Source organism: Dipodomys ordii, unplaced genomic scaffold (assembly GCF_000151885.1).
Source record: "Dipodomys ordii isolate 6190 unplaced genomic scaffold, Dord_2.0 Scaffold62, whole genome shotgun sequence".
In the NCBI taxonomy this organism is placed as follows: Eukaryota; Metazoa; Chordata; class Mammalia; order Rodentia; family Heteromyidae; genus Dipodomys; species Dipodomys ordii.
In genome coordinates this window covers 897,720-921,162 of record NW_012267278.1, presented here as the reverse complement: position 1 = coordinate 921,162, position 23,443 = coordinate 897,720, and the positions used below count along the sequence as shown (strand labels likewise).

The 23,443-nt window shown below is 34.9% G+C and overlaps 1 protein-coding gene across 2 annotated transcripts in view; it reads right to left on the bottom strand.

The window, feature by feature from the left end:
- Positions 1–2,471: 2,471 nt before the first annotated feature.
- Wasf1 (WAS protein family, member 1) overlaps positions 2,472–23,443 on the bottom strand; it is a 41,927-nt gene continuing 20,955 nt past the window's right edge. Inside the window, exons 2-9 of one of the 2 annotated variants that reach the window (XM_013022394.1) lie at positions 18,228–18,388; positions 11,634–11,768; positions 10,603–10,756; positions 9,389–9,506; positions 7,866–8,038; positions 5,640–5,819; positions 3,927–4,555; positions 2,472–3,323 (exon numbers count right to left, since the gene is read on the bottom strand). In XM_013022394.1, the coding sequence (XP_012877848.1) occupies positions 3,166–3,323; positions 3,927–4,555; positions 5,640–5,819; positions 7,866–8,038; positions 9,389–9,506; positions 10,603–10,756; positions 11,634–11,768; positions 18,228–18,360 (1,680 nt within the window). In that variant the 5' untranslated portion in view covers positions 18,361–18,388 and the 3' untranslated portion in view covers positions 2,472–3,165. The remainder of the gene's footprint in view (positions 3,324–3,926; positions 4,556–5,639; positions 5,820–7,865; positions 8,039–9,388; positions 9,507–10,602; positions 10,757–11,633; positions 11,769–18,227; positions 18,389–23,443) is intronic. The other variant, XM_013022395.1, reaches the window with a different exon arrangement.

The window sequence follows — 23,443 nt, the reverse complement described above, 5'->3', positions numbered from 1 at the left end:
TATATATATATATATATATATATATATATATATATACCAAATGTGCATGTTCATAAAAACAAACATTACCAAACATAAAAGGATAGATCCACATACAAGAGTAGTAGGCAACTTCAACAAACAATTCTCATCAATAGAAATGAGACAAAAGAAAGTTTAAAAAGGTACTGAAAAGCAACAACATTGATGAAATAGTGCATAGAACTTTCTAGTATTTTAGGCAATGAAGTAACTTTCCACAAATACCTAAAAGCTCAATAGTGCTCTGTATCCTAATAGACCACAATGGAATAATTATTAGAAAGCAATAGCAAAGAAAACTATAAAACCATTCAAACATATGGGGATCGAATAATACACTTCTGAATGATGAGCAGGTCACTCAAGAAATTAGGATGAAATTTAAAAATTCCTAGACTCAAATGAAAATGGAGGGAAAAAAGGGCTGAAGCATTTTATATACACAAAAGGAAACAGAACAGTGATATTGCTTTAAAAGGGGGAGGGGAATGAAGAAATCGAGTGAACTTAAACAGGGGACAATATTATGGTGTATGGAAAAATCACAATGAAACTCCCTTGTACAACCAATATATGCTAAAAGAAATGTAAAAATATACTGATCAATATAACCAATTTCCTTTTGTACAACCCTTTACTGCTCCAATGCTAGTAATAATTATATTATCTAATCATAGTTCAGATTTATAAAAATATATACTTGCTGTTTTTAACCATAAGCACACTTAGATGACAGACTTTAAACTGTCATATTTTCCTGTTAAAATTGATACTCCCTTTTTATAAGGCTGAAAAAGAACCTTAAGTGGATGGTAGGTTTTTGAAAAGAGATAGCCGAGTAAGAATAGCACCATGCACGTGGTATTCAGGTAAGGGGTAGGTTTATTCAGTAGACCTGCTGGGACCAGGCAAGGTTGGCACTCCACGCGGCTGGCAAAAGACCTGGGAAAGAGGTGGGAAAGAGCTGAGAAAGAGCTAGAAAAGAGAAGAGAGAGCTGGGAAACAAAAGAGAGAGCTGGGAAAAAGAGAGAAAAGAGCCAGAAAAGAGAGAAAAGAGCTAGGAAAGAGAGCATCTGGGAAAGGTGGGAAAGAGAGAGCTGGGAAAGAGAAGGGAGCTGGGAAAGAGAAGAGAAGGAAAGAGCTGAGAAAGAGCTAGAAAAGAGCAGAGAGAGAGCTCTGGGCCTGGGCTAGGCCTTATCTAGGGTATGGGCAGAGTAAGGTGTGGCCACATCAAATTCAGATGTGACCTCAGCGGATGCAGATGTGACCTCTTCCAGGTGTCTCAGTTGCCTAGGTAACCCAGATACTGGGTGGAGACTTGGCTGCAAGGAGGGTGGAGTCTGCTAGCCATCCAGGAGGGCACTTTACAGTGGGTATCTTAAGTTCTTATTCTAAAGCTAAGCTACCCAAAAGAACAAATTACATTTTTTTATTTCTTAAAACCAGTAGGAAATATTTTCATATCCAAATTGAATTGTTATAACTGAATATGGTTCATTATCTGTACTCTGCAAAGATCACTGGTTATTTGCTTAAATAAATCTCAATCAAGTTACCAAGTGACCTCATGTATCTATTGCCCATCATCTATTGCCCAAATAATGCTAAATACAATAATTTACCTCAAATCTTAGGTCTAAGGCAATAAGCATTTATTTTTGTTCATGACCTTCTGAATCAGTGGCTAGGTTTGCTTGCCTGTCTATGATCAGTCAACAGCTAAGTGAGGGTTTGGCTGGTTTAAGATGGTCTTTCCTGGAATAATTTCCCTCTACAGGTTTCTAATTCAGAAGGCTAGCTTGGATTTGTTAAGGCCAAGAAAAAGGTTCTAAGAGAGAGCAAAGTGAACTTTACAAGGACTCTTGAGTTGAGGTCTAGGTTCAGAATTTGCACATTACTTTTAGGATTCTTGGCCAACTCAAGTCCTACAGATTCCCAGATTCAAGGGAGAGAACAGAACTCTTGATGGGAAGAGTTATAAACTACATTGCAGAAAGTGGTATATACAAGCAAACTGAAGATGGTAGTCACTTGTCTCTTATTTTTATTCTTTAGGCACAGGGTTGCCTCCAGAATACCATATTCCTGACTCAATTTCCTGAGTGTTGGGATTACAAGTGTGTGCCTTGCTCATTAAATCTACTTATAAGTCTATATTGATATGTATCCCCTTTACCCCCAAATCTGACTATGTAAACACAAATGACTGCTTTTACCTTAGTTTAACAATGTTAAACTAAAACAAGACATGCTGAAATTAGATGAGAAGTTGAGGTCAATCACAAGGACTAGAGAAATGTAGATTTTTGGAACATTGGAGAAAAAGTGACATATGAGGCAGTATGATTATTAGAACAATGGGAAAACTATGTAGTTGAAGTGTTTCCTAAACTTTCATTACTATTCGGGTATTTGTAGTCTATTTTATAAACTCAAAGAGCAATAGCCATGAACCTTTAAAATGAACCATTTATTAAATCAGACTGTTATTCTTAACAGTTATGTAAGTTACATGTATGTTTAATTCAGAGTTTTACATGGAAAAATTTTAAACTCCTATAGGCAAGCAAAATTGTACCACACAATATATAAGTGGGAAAGAGGTACTGCTAAACATTCAAATAAGGCAAGTATTTAAAACAATAAAATAGTAACAAAAAATTTAAGCATTCCTTTAAGAGAATTCAACACTACAAGCTAAACGTACTTTCTGAATGTTTTCCTATAGTCAAGGCAGTGTTTCTTCTTTTAAAACATCAAGAAATTGAATAAGGCTCATTAATAGATACAGCTGCCCTCAAGATATCATCTCAGTTGCTTTCTTTAAATTAAAGTTCACAAAGTGCACAATTAAGATATATAAAAAAAACTGAATGTGCTATTCTAACAGCTGTCCATGCTTAATACTTAGTGGTTTATTATTGGATCAAATTAATTTTATCAGGGAAAAAAATAAGCCACTGTAAAATATTTACTTTGAAAAGTAGGCTAATACTTTTCTTAGAAATCAAAAATTATGGAGGAAAGGGTTATTTATTATAAGGAATAAAAAGCAAAACACTAGAATGACCAAACATTTTCAAAGAACAAGCACCACAAAGGACATTTGCATTCAGTTTTGTAATATTTAGCAATGCATTTTTCTTACTCCAACCAGTCTACTTCATCAAATTCTGAATCATCTTCTGAATCACTATATTCCACAGCAATACGGCGAGACAGGATGGTGGCTACGTCATTTTCAATGCGTTCATGCTTAGCTTCCTGTTCACGCTGCTCTTCTACTTTGCGTAGCTGAATACCTAATGTTGTAAATCCAAACCATTTTAAGTCAAAATGCTATATACTAATATTTTCTGTACCAAATCAAATACATATGAAAAATACTAATAGGAAAATAAAAGCAAGCTCTAATAAAAGGAATTTTGAAGAAACAATATTGTGAGTCATTAAATCTTTCATTACATTATCATTTGTGAATCTGTTGGGGAAACTTACTAGATAATCTTAGTAGCTATCTCCAACTTATTTATCTATCATGGTCTATGTATCTACTTAACATATCTCCCCTTAACCAGGTGACATATTTCTTCTGTTACCTCTATGGTCAAATAAATTAAACATTAATGGATGTATTTTCTGGGATTTCTACTTGTAGTACTTTTTACTTGAAGGTACTATTATTCATTTTACATCATTGGTACTTGGAATATAGGAGCAGTTTAGGAAAATTTTGATTGAATTAACATGAAAAGTTTTTCTTTTGTTACTAATAAAAAACCCCAAACACTGCCATTTGTACAAAACATCACTACCTAAGACTTTATAAATAAGGAATACATTACAGTCTTAGATGGTTTCTAATGGTACCATGACAGTTCTTTCCATGGCCCTAAGGAACTTACCTTTTCGTATTGCTTCTAACAGTACACTCCTGGCATCACTGATTACAGGTAGGGTTGAAGGATGACGCTTTGGCTCAGAAGCAGGTATAACTTGTGATGGAGGAGATGGAGGCATTAATGGAACATGGGGACCTGGGGCAGTGGATGGAGTTGGATGTAGCCCAGAGGGAGGATGAGCAAGAGCTGCAACTGTGACCGGTGATGATGGTCGGATGCCAGGAGGAGGCAGAGGAGGAGGTGGTGGGGGTGGAGGCAGCCCCTGGACTTCGCCTTGTGGGAGTGGATGCACTGGTACAGTCTCACATACTGGGGCAGCTCTAGCTACTGGAGGAGAGGGCTGTACTAGAGGAGGTGCAATTGGTGGAGGAGCTGGATGGAGAACTCCAGGGGCAATCTGAAGAGGAGCTGGAGGAGGAGGTACTGCTGGAGCTTGCAAAGCAGTGGTGGGAGGTGGAGGTGGGGGAGGAACAGGTGGGGGTGGAGTTGAAGTCATTGAGGCTCTTAATGAAGAAGTTGACAAGGCAGATGGAAGAGGTGGTGGAGGAGGTGGGGGCGTGGGGCTCACAAACACAGGTGTTCTGCCTGTAGCTGGTGACTGAGGGCGGTTTTCTATCAAACCTGTAGCAGAACTGAAGTGATAAAAAGATACTAGCAAGTTATTAAAACAGAAACACTGAAAAGAAAACAACTGTAGAAACTATAAGTGACTATCAGTAATTTTATCAAACTAGATGCATTAACACCTGTGTGGGCAATTTAAATTCAACATTATTTCAAAAAATTAAAAGTGCAACAAGAAAATTAAAGAGTGGTGGCTTTGCTTTGTAATATACTAAACAGTCTACTTTTCTCATGCAACTTTCATATTCACTCAAATATTTTATGCTTACTTTGATAAATAAATGCTTGATTCTACACTGCAATAGAAGCCTCCGTAATGACTCAGTGCTATCATATTGCAATATGGGTAGCCACACTTGGCTAATAACAACACTGTATTTATATTGCAGCTATTAAGGCTCATCATATGTCATTTCAGTGAAGTCAGTGACAGCTAATTAAAAACCACAAAAGGAAGTTTAAAGCCCTCTTTCTTCCTGAGGCTGGAATATTAAATGAATTAGTGGTAGAAGGTTGCTTTTTCTTAACTGAAAGTTGTAAAGCTAGTCTGTACTTCTCTACCAGAAAATTTCTTTATATTTCTCTTTAAAAACATAAAAGGTGGATAACTGACCACTGTAAAACTCCAAAATAGCATTTACTAAAAGATTATTATAAGTAACTGCTTACTGTCTGAAATTCTTAAAGTATTTTCAATATCAAATTAATATTCATAACCATATCTATGGTTCCCACTTCTGAGACCCTTCATCACATTCTATAACATTTGTAATATGCTATACATAGTATACCTGATAACAAAGCAATAATCAAAATGGCAACTGCTTCTCATTTACAGTATATCCTATTAGCTAAATTTCTATAGGAAAATGTGTCCCTTAAGTAGTTAAGGGATGGCAAATTACATCTCACAGGCCATATGTGACCAGCTCCATGTTTCTATAAGTGAAGTTTTACAAAAACAAAGACACAAGAGCAGAATTGAGTACTTGTGGCACAAAGCATAGGCCCACAAAGTCTAAAAATATGTACTACCAAAGACTTCCGACCCCTATGATTAAACAAAAACATTATGTGCCTGTCCCAACATACCTGATACAGGTGGGTATAGGTTTCGTATCTCCAGCTCCATGCATTGGTGGAGGTGGAGGTGGTTCATGTGGTCTGACTAAGACCCGTTCCTCAGCTCTAGTTAGAAGCTCACTCATCTGACTAAACGGTAATGCAGAAAGTGAATAAGATCCATCCATATGATCCACATACGTCTGAGGCCTAAAATAAACACAAAGTATTACTACATCTTTCTTGAATTATTGGAGAATAAAAGTGCTCTTTATGAAATATTTACCTTGTCCTTTGAACCTAACTTTTTTTTTTGTCAGTTGTGGGGCTTGAACGCTGGGCTTGGGCACTGTCCCTGTGCTCTTCAGCTCAAGGCAAGTGCTCTACCGCTTGAGCCACAGCACCACTTCTGGTTTTCTAGTGGTTTATTGGAGATAGGAGTCTCATGGAGTTTCCTGTCTGGACTGGCTTTGAACTGTGATCCTCAGATCTCAGCCTCCTGAGTAGCTAGGGTTACAGGCATGAGCCACCGGCACCTGGCTGAACCTAACATTTTAATTACACTAAAGAGCATGAAACACTTTGTTTTTTTGTTGGTTGTGGGTCTTGAACTTTGGGCCTGGACACTGTCCCTCAGCTCTTCAGCTCAAGGCAAGCACTCTACCATTTGAGCCACAGCGCCACTTCCAGTTTTCTGGTGGTTTACTGGAGATAAGAGTCTCACAGACTTTCTGCCCAGGCTGGCTTTGAACCGTGATCCTTAGATCTCAGCCTCCTGAGTAGCTAGGATTACAGGCATGAGCTACCAGCGCCTGGCCATGAAAAACTTTTTACAGAAACTTATGCATTGATCTTGCTTTAAAATAAACAATATTGCTCATAATATATCCATTACTTGCTAAATTAGATTTGCTATTATCAGCTATTTTGTTATTTTATAACAGAATAATAATTTAATAAGAACTGAATATATTACATTAGTAACATAAACATGAAAACAGTAAACCTTTTAGAAACTCATACTCAAAATCATCTGCCTCTATTTCGTTGTTTTCTTTGCCAGTGACAAGTAGAATATGAAAATTCAATTTACTACCCTTAAACTTAAGACTTCCAAAAAATCTTGCACCAGAGAGAAATACCTCTCTCATTCTAGCCAGACATGGCTATCTTATTCTTATCTGTTTTATATATTCAAAAGTGCAAAAATACTCAAAAAACAGCTGCATAGTATCACAATATGTGACTTAGATTAAACTTTAGCAAAATTTTAGCTTGGGTATGTAAAGGTTTGTATTTTATTGATTGCAGTACATTCTGGGGACAAAGGTGGATATCAGATGTGTCTACTAGTAAGTGGGTTACATAAGTGCCTTATTACTAATGTATAGTCTTATTCATCTACAGTTTATTAATTAAAAAAATCTCAAATTCTTTCCATTTTGATGGGATCTCTCATCTCTCAGATACGCATTTCTTTTAAAATAGGCCAACATACTTCACATATATGGCCTAACAATTTACTATTTAAAAGAAACCATTATGTTCCATTAAAAACTTTAACATGAAATACCTATCTTCATAGAGCTATGCAGTATGATGCATTTACTATGGTAGCATGTTTTTCAGATAGGGCCCCTTGTCACTGAGAAACAAATAGGATCTATTCCATCTATGTTTCAGCAAAAGAGGAGGACTAATTTTCAAAATCTCCCAAATATCTGAGACTGGAATATAGCATAGAATCTCTGATATATCTGAGGTTGCAATATACTATAGAAGTAGTCAGATGACAGAAATATGACAAAGTAGAACCCCTTCTCAACTTCAACTTAATATACAGTAAGTCAATAGTATTTCATACTAAATTGCAGACCCCATTCTATTATAAAGGTCTAAAAGACTCTGCAATACTGAGAGGAAGGAGGGCTAAAACTTTGGATGAAAGTTAAATACATGTACTGTACACCACCTATATTATAGCACCTCTTTTTTTAATGTTTTTTTATGGTAAAAATAGTGTTCAGAGGGGTTACAGTTACATGAGTAAGGTAATGAGTACACCTCTTTCTTTAGATGACAAAATTCAGTAGACTCAGTGGTCAAAATCAAAACCATCTTTATAGTTAACAACAAGATCCTCTAGTTATTTAATAATTCAGGACCCAAGAGTTAGAAGTACAGAGACTATATTTTAAAAGCAATGTTTCAACAGTAATTTCTTTAAAAAAAAGAAAAGAAACAAAGAAAAGAAACCTTGTTTCAAAATGAGAAGCTGGGCCATTAGCAACTTCAATATGCTTGTGTAAGAGATTAGCATCATCTTCAGCCAGCTCTGGACCCTGGGCCAGCTTCTGCCATTCCCTCCGCCTGTCATGAGGTGCTCTTGGCACTTTTTCTGGTTCATGAGGACGATCTAGATTTTTCTGCTATAACAGATGTATTGAAACAAAGCCAAATGCTGAAGTGCTAATTTTTTTAAGAGGTTACAACAATCAAAACAAAATTCAATATTGAAAAAGACAATGTCATCATAACACAGTAGAAGTGACAGAGGCATTTCACTTGTACATTCACAGATAAATCTTACCGGTTTGCTGCAAGAGTGGATTCTTGCTATGTTTTTCTTTTTAAGCCCTAATTCTGAACTGCTGCACTAGATACAAAATAGTATGCTTAAGTAATAAAATTTGAAGTCAGAAAGTCCTTTTAGATGAAAAACAACAATTCATCATCCCCTCATCCCACATCTTTCAGTTTGAAATCTCTACCATGACTACCATTGTCCACCCCTAACCAAAATGTAAACAATTACTAAAGTTGTCTTTTCTGGGAAGTGGGCAAATTAGCTGTCTGGCACATAACAAAATAAAAATTTAATTACCCAAAATAGCCAACAGAAAACAGTGTTTTTAACAACAGAACAAAAGTCACTAAAATTAAAGAAGAAATCATAAAAAAGTAGAGTATGTATAATAAATATCAAATGTCCAAGTGGGCCAAGCAAATAACATATGAAGCCAATCAGGTGTAAGACAGCATGCCGTCAACTAGATGATACCTGTACATATGGAAGTTCAGTGGAAAAATTATAAAACTTCAGTTTGGCAGATAAAAACCCGTCTAGATCAGGCACTGTGTTGCTTACAAACTCAAGCTAGAACACAGGGACACTGTCTAGCACAAGAAGGCATTATGGGTTAGGGAAAGCAGAAGTATCTATAAAGAAATAGAAAACTGGTAAAGTCATACTCTGTCTCCATAATTCTGCCTAACTTGTTTCTCTTCCTTCTATGTTTATTGTTATTCCTAATACGAACTAAGAAAGAGTAAAGTGAACTGTGGCTGAAAGTAGAAAATAAAACATAGCAGATAACAGAAATTTAGTGAAAATATAATAACCTCTCCAAAACATTTCAGAGATGTTCTATGACAAGAAAATATTAGCATACTTTATTTACCGTACATGCTCTTCATAATATTCCTTTGATTCATTGCCTTCTCTTACTTGCTTCACTTAATTCCTGTTCATTCTTTAACCAAGCTGATGCTATTTTGTTCTATACAAACCCTCCATCTACACTTCTATATGATACTTATCATATCACAGTATAATAACCTAACTGCTTACATGTTCCCTGTAACACAGATTTGTATAGTTATAAAACCTTCAGTATGTTGATACAATAAAATAAGATTGTCAAAGTAGAGGACTGACAAAGTTTTATACATATAACACACATAAATGATAAAATCCACTTTTTAATCTGTTGTAATACCTTCTGCTTTCTCTTTTCCTTCCTCTTATCCTCTGTATCTTGCAACATTTTTTCTTTCCATAGATCAAAGAAATATGAAGGATTGGTATAAAACTTCAAGCCTTCTTTACCATCATCTCTGAAATAAAACATAGCAATTAAAATATATGTAGTGATACAGAAGTACTCAGAGTAGAAATAGTTTTACTTGAATATTTTCCCTTTCATAGAAATAAAATGTAGCATACTAAAATATTGCCAACTGACCATGTTGGTTTAAGCCTGTAATCACAGCACTTAGAAGGCTGAGGCAGGTGATTATTAGGCCACCCTGAGCTACCAAGTGAGGTCATGTCTCTAAATAAATAAGTGAATAAATAAATGTCAAAATAGAATACTGTAGTATAACAAAATTCCTTATTAAAAAAAGTATGCTTTCCAGAGTTGGTACTAATAACATAAAGGATAGTTGTGCATCTTTAATGCCTAACTTCTACTGAATACCAAACTTTCTAAGTCCTTCAAGAGATCTCAATAATTATAGATCTGCCAAAGATAAAAGCCTGAGAACACAGTCATATCAGGTAGAACAGAAAAACTTACAATTTTCTGTCACTCTTCTAATTTATTACTTACTAACTCTCAGTATCTCTTGGTAGTCATTCTAATAATAAAATATATATCCAATGTCCTGCATACTGATTTATAGTTTCAAATGCTATCTGAATGCAATAGCAATAGCTCAGGCTATGTATTATGCATCTAAACTGCCTATTTAACAAATCATGTTAAAGAACCTTAAAGAAGGGCTGAATAATTCTGTATTTCATTTTGAGTAGTATAAAGCATTTTTAAAAGATACTACATATACAACATATAAAAAATTTAAAAATGATTAATTTTAGCTGAGTAGAATTTTGAGCTCTTTTATTTCTCCTTTGATCTAAAATAAACTGAAAGAATAACAATTCGTTGGCCTTTCATATTAATAGGTTTACAAGTAGCTTTTCTCAGTCCATGTCAAAACAACTTCTGTGAATGGGTCCTGAATCATATGCTAGAACCTTAGAAACTCACCAAGTGAGTGAAGCAAAGAATATCTGACGGTAGTGGGTAGGAAGGGCTCTCTGTGTTGACCAGACCCAATGAAATGAAGCATGGGGGGAAGGGACTTTAACCTGCAAATTTGAACTCTGAGATAAATAGCGGGGCTCCTTATTTATTACTTTACTGACCTATATGGAGTGAGTATATTGAGAGGTGGAGGTTGCTCACAGACATCATATGTCTCCTGTAATGGAATTGGCAAAGTCTTGCGGTCGAAAAGCTGCTGATCTTGAATTGTGGAACTTCGGAAAGCTTTCCTCATTGTTATATCTTGTAAAGACACTAAAACAAAAATCAAAAACTCATTTTAGTTTTCTAAGATTATTTAACTTCAAAGATGAATTCATAGTATGCATTTGCTTAAAAGTCAAGATTGCTTAAAAGTTAATTATAAATCAGAAACCATTTTACATATTCTATCATAATATTTTTCCCTATTTTTTGGAGACCAGTTTTGATTTTAAGACTCGGAAGGCCCTAATGATAATGGAAGCATATCTATTTTTCCCAATATATACTTTTTTCTTCTTTACCTGCTATTCATGGCTTCTACCAGCTTATGGTTCTCTTCCTATTTTCTTCTGTAATCTTTTGTATATTAACTCCCTGATTCCTTCTTGTTAGCTTGTAATCAGCAATAAATGTTATGAACAAAGAAAAAAAGCACTGAAGAAAGACTCCTATTAAAATACCTTCTTTGTCAAAAAACTAAGTAGTGGTGCTTGCCAGGCACCCAGTGGTTCATGCCTATAATCCTAGCTACTCAGGAGGCTGAGATCTCAGGATCATGGTTTGAAGCCAGAGTGGCAAAAAAGTCCATGAGACTTTTATCTCCAAGTAACCATCAGAAAACCAAAAGTAGTGCACTTGGCTCAAGGTGGTAGAGCACTAGCCTTAAGTAAAAGAGCTCAGGGACAGCACTTAGGTTGAGTTCAAGCCCACAATCAACCAAAAAAAAAAAAATTAAGTAGTGTACAAAACAAAGAGACTCTAAAAAGAACTAAGAGGATAAGAAAGTCATATTGATGGTAATTATAGATAACTGACTTACTATAGTATATGCATCAAAGAACATGGGTAAAAATTTGTACAATAAATTCATGCATGTCTCATTTATCTTAAAATACATATGTGGAATAAAATATACAAATAAACTTACATTCTTCTTCTTTAGGATCAAGCTGTGTAACACTAACAGATAAACGGTCCACGCGTTCTTGTAATGAATTAACTCTGAAGGAAAAACTATGTGCTTCATTGAATAATTCTCCAAATATATCTTCAGCATATTTACCTAAGCAAAAATAAGACATATATCATATAAAATGTAATGTAGTCATGATCATAAATAAATATTTATAACACTTTTAACATTTAAAAATGCCATCCTGTTTAATCTGTCATTAGTTTGGGACAATCTTAAACTTTAAATTTTACCCTTAAGGTTGGTCATTCAGCTGTGAGAATGAGGGAAGAAAATACAAACTCTAGGAACAGGACTTTGTGCTGATGATTTGTGTTTAAAATGTAATTATTAAACTTGACTTATCCATATCTCTCTACCTGCTAAGGGTTAGAGAAAATTATGATGGCAAAATACATACAAACAGCGGGGTGCCAGTATCTCATGCCTGTAATCCTAGCTACTCTGAGGCTGAGATCTGAGGCTCACAGTTGGAAGCCATCCCAGGCAGGAAAGTCCCTGAGACTCTTTATCTCTAATAAACTACTCAGAAAAAGCCAGAAGTGACCCTGTAGCTCGAGTGTTAGAGCATTAGCCTTGAGCACATAGAGACTCAGGGACAGCACTCAGGCTTTGAGGTCAAGCCCTAAGACCAGCAAAAAAAAAGTACATACAAGCAACACATCTTTTAATCCTAAATCAGGATTGTTTGCATTGATTCTACATTAGAACTGAATTTTAGTCTAGGTGATAGAATATAAGATTCTTCATAGACCAAATAGATGCCTTGCCTCAGATATGCTTAAACAAAGATTCAGAAAACTGAAAAAGAGATATTTGTCTTCTAATTTTTTTCTAAAAAAAATCATTAAAAAATTCTAACACTCTTGAATGTTTCTAGTCATGTAAAACCCTGTAACTCAAAAGACTAAGCCAAACTAGGAGTTTTAAACAAAGAGAAATAAACACTAAAAAAAACATGAAAGCAATTTAATAGAAGTCCAAATCTTTGTTCCATTTACTATGAGAGATTAGTACCACTAACAAATAAGAATTAATTTCCAATCCCCAAAAGAAGTTTTAAGAAGACACAGAGACCCTGTACCTCATCCAGACTAGGAGTTCAAAAATCAAGTGGCTCTTAAGAGTATCAGGTAAGAGCAACAGGACAGAGACAGAAGCACCTATCTTTCAAGCATGACTTAGTACTGACTTTCCCTAGAAGACAAATATCCCAAACGGAAAAAAGGTAGGTTCCACTTAGTGAATACATATGGGTACAAAATGCTTGAGCTACAGAGATTGAAGAGACAATATTATCCCTCCAAGTGCTTACTTTAATATAGTTTGTGTTACATACCTGAAAATTTAAGTGTATTTGCATTTTTGTTGAAGGTCTATAGCTTTTCAAAAACCTTTCAGAAGTTTATGACAGACACAAGTTAAAGCCTCAAAGGACATTAGTGTGTAACATCTCATCCATTTGTCTTTTCATATCCATTCTTACTTTTCCAATCTACCTCTCTTCCCTCTCAGAGAAGTGAGAATTAAGTCTGCAATGTGAAACACTATGTACATATCTGAATGTCAACTATCCTGAAATGTATTGTGCTACTTCTCAAGAACCTACAGTGTTTCCCTTTCCATGAAGCTACGTGTAAACCCTCTCACCTAGTAGACTAGGTTCTACATCATCTTTTTTCTCCTCTGTATGTATGTCCTCCCGCCCTCGTCTTGCACTGAACTTCGGGCCTAGCACTTCCTAGACTTGAGCCATCTCAGTCTATCACTTATTTCTTTAGCCTCTCCCCTTTTAATATGTATTCATTTATTTTTGCCTCCATTTGTCTAAGTCATACATGTTGAAATATCTTTCTTTCCTATTTTTCCCAATTCAAGTCACATTTCATTCAACAGACTTTCCCTAATGATTTCATCTATGAATATTCCTTAAACCAATTATTATTATCTAAAATTCATGCTAGAATGTTCATGTTAATATACGAATGACCATAATGTTCAGAATTTTTTCTCTACTTACCACATTTGAGAGTCTTTGACTAAATGAAATACATTATTTTGGGACAAAAAAACATGTGCCTTAATCATATAATATAGTGTTAAGTCCATTGTCTACTTTTCTATGTGTCTAGTAAAAATTTCCCTATCCATCTTCTTACTCTCTTTCTAGCTTGCTATTTATCTATAATGCTATGGTTTATATAAAGCTTAGTGAAGCTTAGTCTTTGGTGTAGTGTCAATGGTGGTAAGATCTAAACTTAGGGCTAGTACATAACTCTCAGAAGGGATTAATACTGTTCTCACAGAGTGATTAGTTCTCAAGAGAGTGGGTTATGAGAAAGTCAAGCTAACATACTCTTAGCCTTTTATGTACACAAGTGCTTCCATTCCCTTTTTGCTTCCTCAGCATGTTGTATCCCAGTCAAGAGTGGCCTCCTCAGAGGCTGATAAGATAAGGCTAATCAATCTTGGATATCCAGCCTTCAACACTGCAAGTCAAATATGCTTATTTTCTATATAAGTATACAGTTCCAGATATGTTGCTGTAGCAACAGAAAATGGACTAACAAAAATTTCTATGTTCTAAATTATGTTTGTGACTTTTATCAGCTCTTCCTGGCAGTATGGATCAACTATATTCAGTAAGAAAAACAATGAAAGAGAATGTAAAAGATTCTTTAGGACATCAGAGATTCTATATAAAAACAACTATAAAATGGTAAAGAAATTTAGAAGTATTTCATAGGGTTTTTTTTTTTTTACTAATTACCTATTACAAAGAATTTTATTCTAGAAGGAAAAAAATCTAATAAAATATGACTGGGCATATACTTTCCAGAGGAAGCCAGGCGGCTAGTAGTTTCTATGTCACATGGAATCCTGTAAACCCAGTTTATTATTACTGCGTTCTCAAGCAGTTTTGGTGCTAATAATAGAAATAAAGTGAACACCTCAATTATTGAGAACCATTTTAGATTTTAAAAATTGGGTTTCTAAATAATACAAGGTTATTAAATGTTATCAACTATTATCTTAATTATTCCAGATAAAACAGTAGTGAAATACATTCTAAATTTTCCTGTCTTCTTAAATAAAATGAATACAAATTCAAATACAATTTAGCCTGTTCTTGAGGATTCATTGCCATGAATTAGAAAAATCAATTTTTTTGTTTTTTTTATCCTAGTCTAGAAAACAGCCTTGAAATGTGTAACTGTTTGCTCTTACATTAAATAGCCTCATGCTTCTTCAATTTTTCTTTGCTGTAAGCTACCTATTTTCAGTGATGCTTCCTTTTACTTAGTCTCCCTCTTATTTCTCTTTTAAGTTCTCTGAAGCACATTTACAAATCATTTAATCAAATATATCTGAATCACCAAAGTAAAAGTAAATAAGCCCTGAGTCAGAGATCTAGTGGTTATTTTATGTACATGGCTCTTTAGTGTGGGGGATTATTTATTCTAGTTATGAAGAGGCCTTTTAAACTTAATTCCAAGTTCTCAACTATGTCAAGTGGGAAAATTGCCAGAAAAGTTAATCTCAGTGTATTAAACTGTGCCTATATCTTGCTATAATATTCTCTTTGATTCTGAATTTCTACGAACTGTTTAGAAAATATCCATAAAGTCTCTAATTCTGATGTGAAACAACTCGAATCAAATTTAGTCATATAGTCTGTACTATATTTATATCCAGAATTTGGTAGCTATGTGACTATGTGCTTACTACACAGATGATGCTTATATGGACTCTATCAGACTCAAGAAATCCTTACATTTTCATCTATGTTACCTAAGAAATGTTGGTATGCAAATTATCATACTTAATCATGTTAATTCTAAATTCTATATTGGGCATGTTTCTAAAACAAGATGGTTATATTAGATTCAAAATTCATTATACATTTAATGAATGTTTTGTCCAAAGTTACTGTTATTTCCATGCTGTTAACGTAAGTCTTGGTATGAATATACTGATGCAGTCGTGTATATATAAAAAAAAGATTTGCTAGGTGCTGCTGGCTCATGCCTAATCTCAGGATGCTGAGATTTGAGGATGGTGGTTCAAAGCCAGCTTGACCAGGAAAGCCCATGAGACTCATATCTCCAATTAATCACCAGAAAACTGGAAGTGGTGCTGTAGCTCAAGTGGTAAGAGTGGCAGCCTTGAGCAAAAGAGCTCAGAGACAGTGTCCACGCCTGGGGTTCAAGCCCACACAGAGAAAAACAAACAACAACAAAAAACAAACATATTTATGAGAAGTCTTATTACACTAGGTCAATCAGTTTAAGGTGACAAAAAAGTCCAAAAATTTCTTTAAACAATATAGTTAATACATTATAACGCTTTTTTGACTCGTCTTAAAGAACATTTTATATTGGCTGTTCTAAGGAAGAAACAAATAAGCAATGCAATATTTTAGTAATTGCCAGGAACGAATCTGAAATAACCACCAGCAGAAATAAGGATAATAATTGAAACAAATGCAGACAATATTTATTTTCACAAGTATTTATAGGCAGGCAAAAATTTACTGATCTCACAGGAGCCAGAGACTCCTGAGAGCTGGTGGCATGACTGCAGTGGTAAATATTCTTCAGCTCATGATGATTCAACTTGACAATTTTTCTTAGCTTTACAATTATATAAATGTGACAAGGGTTCAGTAGAAATCATACTGGAAAATTCTGAACATCAGTCTCTCTGGGATAGCAATACATGGTCCAATGGCTCTCTCATAATGCTGGGAAGTAACAGCAAGCCAAAGCTTTCAGTATGCCATGTGATCCTAAGGGGAAACAACTGATACTCTATAGTATTCTGTGTGGTTAAGCTATGATGTTTGGTATTAAATGCATTTCAACATGGTAAATTCAACTTATGACACTTATTTGGATGTAATTCCATGACACGCAGAGGATCATCATCTATGTAACTTCCAATATTGCTCTCCCTCCAGGACAGATGGTCAGACTCTGATACCCAAAAGAGACTTATCCTGTGCTGCATAGATTTAGCCCTTACTGATCTTGTATCCATAGGTTTTATATCTACAGATTCAATTTTAAACAGCAATTTAGAAAAAAGCTGCTTGTGTATTGAACATGTGCAGGTCTCCCCTTATTTATTATTCCCTAAATAAAAAAAATAAGAACTGCTTAAATATTACCTCTAGTATATTAAGTGTTATAAGCAATCTAAAGTTGATTTAAAGTGCAGTACCTGGCAGGATGTACTTAAGTAATATGCAAATGTTATGCCCTATTATCTAAGGAACTTGAGTATTTGTAGATATTGTATCCCAAAATATTCCTGAAACTAACCAGCCACAAGGAATGACTATACTTACTTACAGAAAGGAAGAACAAGTTAAATAAAAGGAAAAGAAAAACCCAACAACTATTAGAGAACCTATATTGACGAGTATGGCTGACAGGATAGTAGTAGTACCAGTTGGAAAATATTTAGTGTAAGAACACATTGTTTTTACCTTTAAAATGAAATACAGTTGTCTGACTAAAAGCTAGCCCCTCAATTTTGAAGACAGATCAGATTTACTGTTTAAAATTTCTTACCTGATTACATTTAGAATGAAAAATAATTTAATTCTTTTTTTTTTTTTGTCAGTCATGGGGCTTGAACTCTGGGCTTGGGCATTAGCCCTCAGCTCTTCACCTCAAGGAGAGCTCTCTACTGCTTGAGCCACAGCGCCACTTCTGGTATTCTAGTGGTTTATTGGAGATAAGAGTCTAACAGACTTTCCTGCCCAGGCTGGCTTTGAACCGTGATCCTCAGATCTCAGCCTCCTGAGTAGCTAGGATTATAGGCTTGAGCCACCAGCTCCCACCTTAAAAATAATTTAATTCTTTACCAAGGACCTGTGTTCTGTACTCATAAAGTCTCCTCTCTGCACTTTCTGATGGCCTTTACCATCTGGCTAATCTGCTTCTTTCTGTCAGCAGTCAAGTCTACATTCTCTTTCCACATTGTACTGTATTATTAAGACCCCTAACTCACATTCTCATGTCCATTACGCAAAACTTACTCAACTAGTGTAATGCTCTGACTAGTGATGACCTCACACCTTCCACTTTAAATCTTTGATGACATGAAAATATTTGCCTACACTAATAAAACACATTTTATAAGAGATACTAGTGTCAATACCAAATAATTGAAGCCTCTATAGACAGTAAGAGATTACCAACCAAGCAAAAGTACTATTCTGGTTCTACCTTACATAGATCAAATTATATTTTTAAAACTACCTCAGTAATTCTCAAACATCAGGTGATTCTATTCTTAAAGGTTGTTATTTTCTTTGCCCAGAAACAAAAAAAAAAAAACAGCAAAAGAAATCACCCTAAAACTCATTAATGTATTTAAAATAAATGTTTTGAGGATATAGTCTTTATAGCAAATTATCCTCCCAAATTAATTACAGATTATGTAAGTATATACATTATAGTTTGGGGATTGATATAAAATACTATAGTTTGGGGATTGAGATAAAATACTATAGTTTGGGGATTGATATAAAATACTTACTTAGGCTACTTAGTTGTCTAATTATGTTTGCCAATGAGATATTGGTTACACATTCGAGTTCATTTTTAATGCCTCGAGGCAGTGCTGTGTGGCACAAGTGCCGAGGATCAATGTTTCTTTTCACTAATGGCATCTTGAGACTGATCTCTACGCCAGTTCACCTGTAAAACACACACACACAAAATTAACATTATTCATTTCCAACCAGTACATAGTGAGATTCTTAAATTTAACAACAAAAATGGAATTACCTAACTAATGGAATCAAAAACTATTCTGTTTTGAATGAATAGAATATCAAAATACAGAAAAAAGGCTTTTTCTTTTCGTTTCTTAGCCCAAATTGGCCTCAAATTCCCATTCTTGCTTTGACTTCCTGAGTGTTGGGATTACAGGCACTCAATGGCACATCCAGCAATAACATGTTTTTTTTTTCAAAACATTTAATTTCAAAGTAATGTGCCACACAATGAATTAACAATCACATCACAATTATTCTAATAAAACCATTGCTTACATGAAGAGGCTTTTGTTCTAGAATGTTCATATATCTCCTAAGAGGATTAAAGAATCTAAAATGTATGGATATTCAACAACTCACAGATCAAATAATCCAAAATTAAATAACTTTTTTGAATCATGAATAATGCTGATTGTGTCAAATGTTTCTCCTACATTTATTATGCTGATTATTACTCTTACTCTGTTAATGCAGTGAACTATATAATATTTATTTTATTTAAAATACTCTTATGATAAACCCAACTGCAATAGGTTTATTGATTCTTTTTTGTTTGCTTGTTTTAGGTATAGTAACAATTTTTTAAATCTGACAATATCTACTTCTTGCAAGATAGACACCCATGCCTTTTTACTATTAGGATAAAGTTCAAGCCTACAAGATTCCTTGAGCCCCTCTGACCTCATTTCTTAGTATCTTCCCACCTTACACTCATCTCTTCTACATTTACACTTTTTCTCATGCTACTCTCTTCCTACTTTTTGCTTTCTCATCTTTATAGAGATTTTTTTTCACTTGTTAAAGACTAGACTCCCATTGCAACAATGAGATGTACAAGTCGTTATGTCGAAAATGAACTTTACAACTTTGGGGGGGGGAGCAGGGAGGATTGGCTGGGGGGGGGGAGGATGGGAAGGGATGGGAAGGGGAAACAAAGGAGGAAGCTACAATGCTTGATAAGAAATGTACTCATTATCTTGCCCATGTAATTGTAACCCCTCTGTACAGTATTTTCACAATTAAAAAAAAAAAAAGACTAGACTCAAGTATCACCTATTCTCTAAAGCCTAGCTGAATACAGCAGGCAAATGGAACCAGCTACTTTTTGAAACTCTAAGTTTTTATTTATATCTGAATCTATCTAAATTCTACCAATTACACTCAACTACATTATTCTTACTTGCTTACCGATCAATGCTTAAATGATAGACCTGAGAGGGCAAAAAAATCTTGTCTCCCTTGTATTCCCAAGATACAGAGAGATGAACTATACATAAGTGGGGGGGGGGAGGAAGGCACACAAATGTGAATAAATTTATTTAGGTTACTGAGATAAGACACAAACTTGGAGGTTGAACAACATAAACAGTTTATTATTCTCATCTAGAAAATTTCTCTCACTGTGATTAAAACAGTCCTAAAGATGCAATGCAAAAATAACATTTTTCCTTTACTTCAATTTAATTACCATATTCATTGAAATGTTAATAGTCATTTGTCAAACTCAGCTATCAAAATCTTAGTTGTAAAGAGTTAAATAAAGCTGGGATTGGTGGCTTGTACCTGTAATCCTAGCTAATCAGGAGGCTGGAATCTAATGATCACAATTTGAAGCCAGTCCAGGCAAGAGAGTCCATGACTCTTCTAATTATACACCACACACCCGAAAGTAGAGCTGTTGTGACTCAAGGGGTAGAGTAATAGCCTTGAATAAAAAACTCAGAAATGGGTTCAGGGTCTAAGTTCAAACCTCAGAATCAGCATGCACATGCACCCACACACACACACACACACACTAAAGACTTTAAATGTACTCTGTTAATCTTAAAAAACTATTTAATTCCAATTGAGGTTCCAATACCAGCTTTAAAAATGTGGCATCTTTTTTCAGATTCAGAAGAGTGAAAATAAAACTCTCACTCCAGAAAGGTATAAATTAATTAGCAAGCAAATATAAATCAAATTCATTTCAGATTTAAGTATAAAAATTGTATTTTCTGTTAAAATTTTGCACAAAACGAACCAATTAAACATAATTTAACAATGTCTAACTTGATTACTGAAAAGAAACTGTTACCTAACAAGAACACCAAATTATATTGTACTAGAATATAAAATAACTAATTTTGGAAATTGTTCACTTGTTCCCTTAGGTCACAGCTAATGACATTACCATAATAACCCCAAAATTTGCGCAACTACCATGCAACCCAAGTGCTTCTAAAAGTGATCAAGTGTACTGAAGATATAAAAAAAACTAAGGCAATTCCCAGGTTTAAAAAATAATTTCCAGTGCTCCTAGCAGTTACACTGTCAATTACAGAGGGAAAAACTCAAGAGATTGTTAGAGTATACAAACATAAGAATAGCCAGGCACTAGATGCTCACACCTGTAATCTGAGCTACGCAAGAGGCTGAGATCTGAAGATAACAATTCAAAGTTAGTCTGGGCAGGAAAGCACCTGAGATTGTGCTCCAATTAACTGCCAAAAAGCCAGAAGAAGAAATGTGGCTTAAGTGGTAGAGCACTAGCATTGAGCAAAAAAGCTCAGGGACAGCACTCAGGCCCCAAGTTCAAGCCTCAGGACCAGCGGAAGAAAAAAATGATAAAAAAAAAAATCTGAATCTTGGTGAAGGTTGGGCAAATGAAAAAACAATCTGCTAAGAATATCCTAATGGCAACAAGGATGGCAGGCCATAATATGCTACAATAAAAGGGGTATCTGGTAGGGCTAAATTAGATACCTCTAGGATACCTTGAAGTGGATGATGTCTAGCTAGGATACCCTAAAGTATGAACCTGGTGTTCATATACCAGCAGAACTTGCCAACCTCCCAATTTTGCTCACTTCCCAATTTCACCTGTGGAAGAATAACTACAATTGATTCAATCTACAGCTTTTCTTAAATACGAGGGTACTTATTAAATCGCTCCTTCTTTTGAAACCAATATATCATATACTATGAATGAATACTTAGGCATGCTTTTTTTTTTGCAGTACTGGAATTTGAATTCAGGGCTTTGTGTGTGGTAGGTGGGTATTCTTACTGTTTAAACCATTCTGCCAGCTCCCTTTTGTATTCATTAGGATAGGATCTCACTTTATGCATGGGCCAAACTACACTATGACCCTCCTATTCATGCTACTTCTTATGGGGATGACAGGCACATGCCACTGTACTTGGTCATTGTGTTTCCCCATAATTTGAGATGACAGCAACTTACCTAGCCACTGCTTAAGATGGTATCTCACAAATGAACTGTGATACCCCAATCTCTACCTCTCAAATAGCTAGGGTTACAGGTTTGAGCTACTGCACTTGGCTCTAAATTTGCTTCTTATCTGTTACAGAGTCAAATGTAGATTTGGTCATTACTGTTTCCTAGTTTGAAGTGAGGCTGATCTGGAATTAGCTAATCTAGAACTAATACACTGATGAAACTTAAGAAAACTTTTTTAGTATTAGACATGTCCATAAAAAAGTTGATTGCCTCTGGAAAGGAAGCTGTTACAAAAGATGAGAAGCTGACAGCACTATTTCTAAAATACCTTGTTTATAATCTCATATAGGGCCAAAGGTAAATTTTAGGGAATGAATTAAAAAAACTATCACATGAGTTTCATTAACCTCAAGCTAAAAATCTATAATGAACTTAGGTTGGTTACTTTACTCCATTAGCTTGACAAATTTCTTAAAATTACATGATTCATGTTGGAGTTAATGGACAAACTGTTCTTTGAACTGCTATTCTACTTAGAAAGATGTCTCCTTCCTCGTCTTGTAGTTCAAGCCAATGTCCTTAAATAAATCCTTCTCCATTAACACTTTTTCAATATTCCCGGTTCATAATGAATTATTTACTTCCTTTGAATTACAGCTCACTATTTGAGAACCTTTGAATTAGTTTTATTATTAATAGTAACCAAATAACAACAATGCCCCATTACCTTTTTTGAATTTCTTCTAAAAGCATTATTTCAATTTTCCATGCTCGTGCCTTATTTACCTTGCCTTAATTATATGAGAAACTCCCTGAAGCCTGTGATTGTATCCTAATATTACGTACAGATATATTTCTAGTCAATTTTGCATTAGGGAAGAGGAAACTTTGTGTTGAAGAAAGTGAGGTTCTATACCTAAACTCCATGCAATCCTGTTATATATCCTTTGACAAAGATGCATAATGAAGTTGAGACAACCATGGGACACTGCCAGATTTTGAGAAAAGTAATGCTATCAGTGAAGTGGAATGACATTACAAGATTCTTTCCACATCTTCAATTTCATCTTTTGGCACTTGATAGGGCTCTTCAAATATCAACTCCCACTGACACCAGATGGAGCCCGGTAGAGCCTAGTGTTGGGCTATGGCCAACTAACTGAAAGAGTATTACTTTTAAGGCCACAATCACCAACAAGCAACTTTCTTTAAATGGCTCTAGAACAATTAAAGCTTCAGCAAATTTTCAACTCTTGTTTATGTATTAAAATGAAAATGTTTTGAATTTAAGAATACCATCTTGACAGGTTTTCTTAGAATATTAAGTCTAATTTGCAAACACAATATATATTTCTGTCACATAAAAGCAAATTATATTTGAAACTAAAAGTTGTACTGGTTACATCACAGAAATAGCAATATACTTCATTCAACATTTAAATGTCTTAATGTTTCTTACAGTTTATATATGTGACTATAACTGACATATATCTTCTATCAAATAATATTTCATTTATTAACATTCTTTTTTAAAAAGGCACTAGTTGATGTTTCTGTTAATTAGCAACCAAACTAATCCAGAAATTCCATACCGTTAGACAAACAAATTCCGCAACCTATCTTCTTCTAGGGTTTGTTAGGAGTATGTTTATCATAGTCACATAAGCCTCTGCCCCCCCCCCGTGTCCCCCCTCCCCCGGTCCCTCTAGGTCTGAGACCAGGAGTTGAACGCAGTACCTGATGTTTTTGATC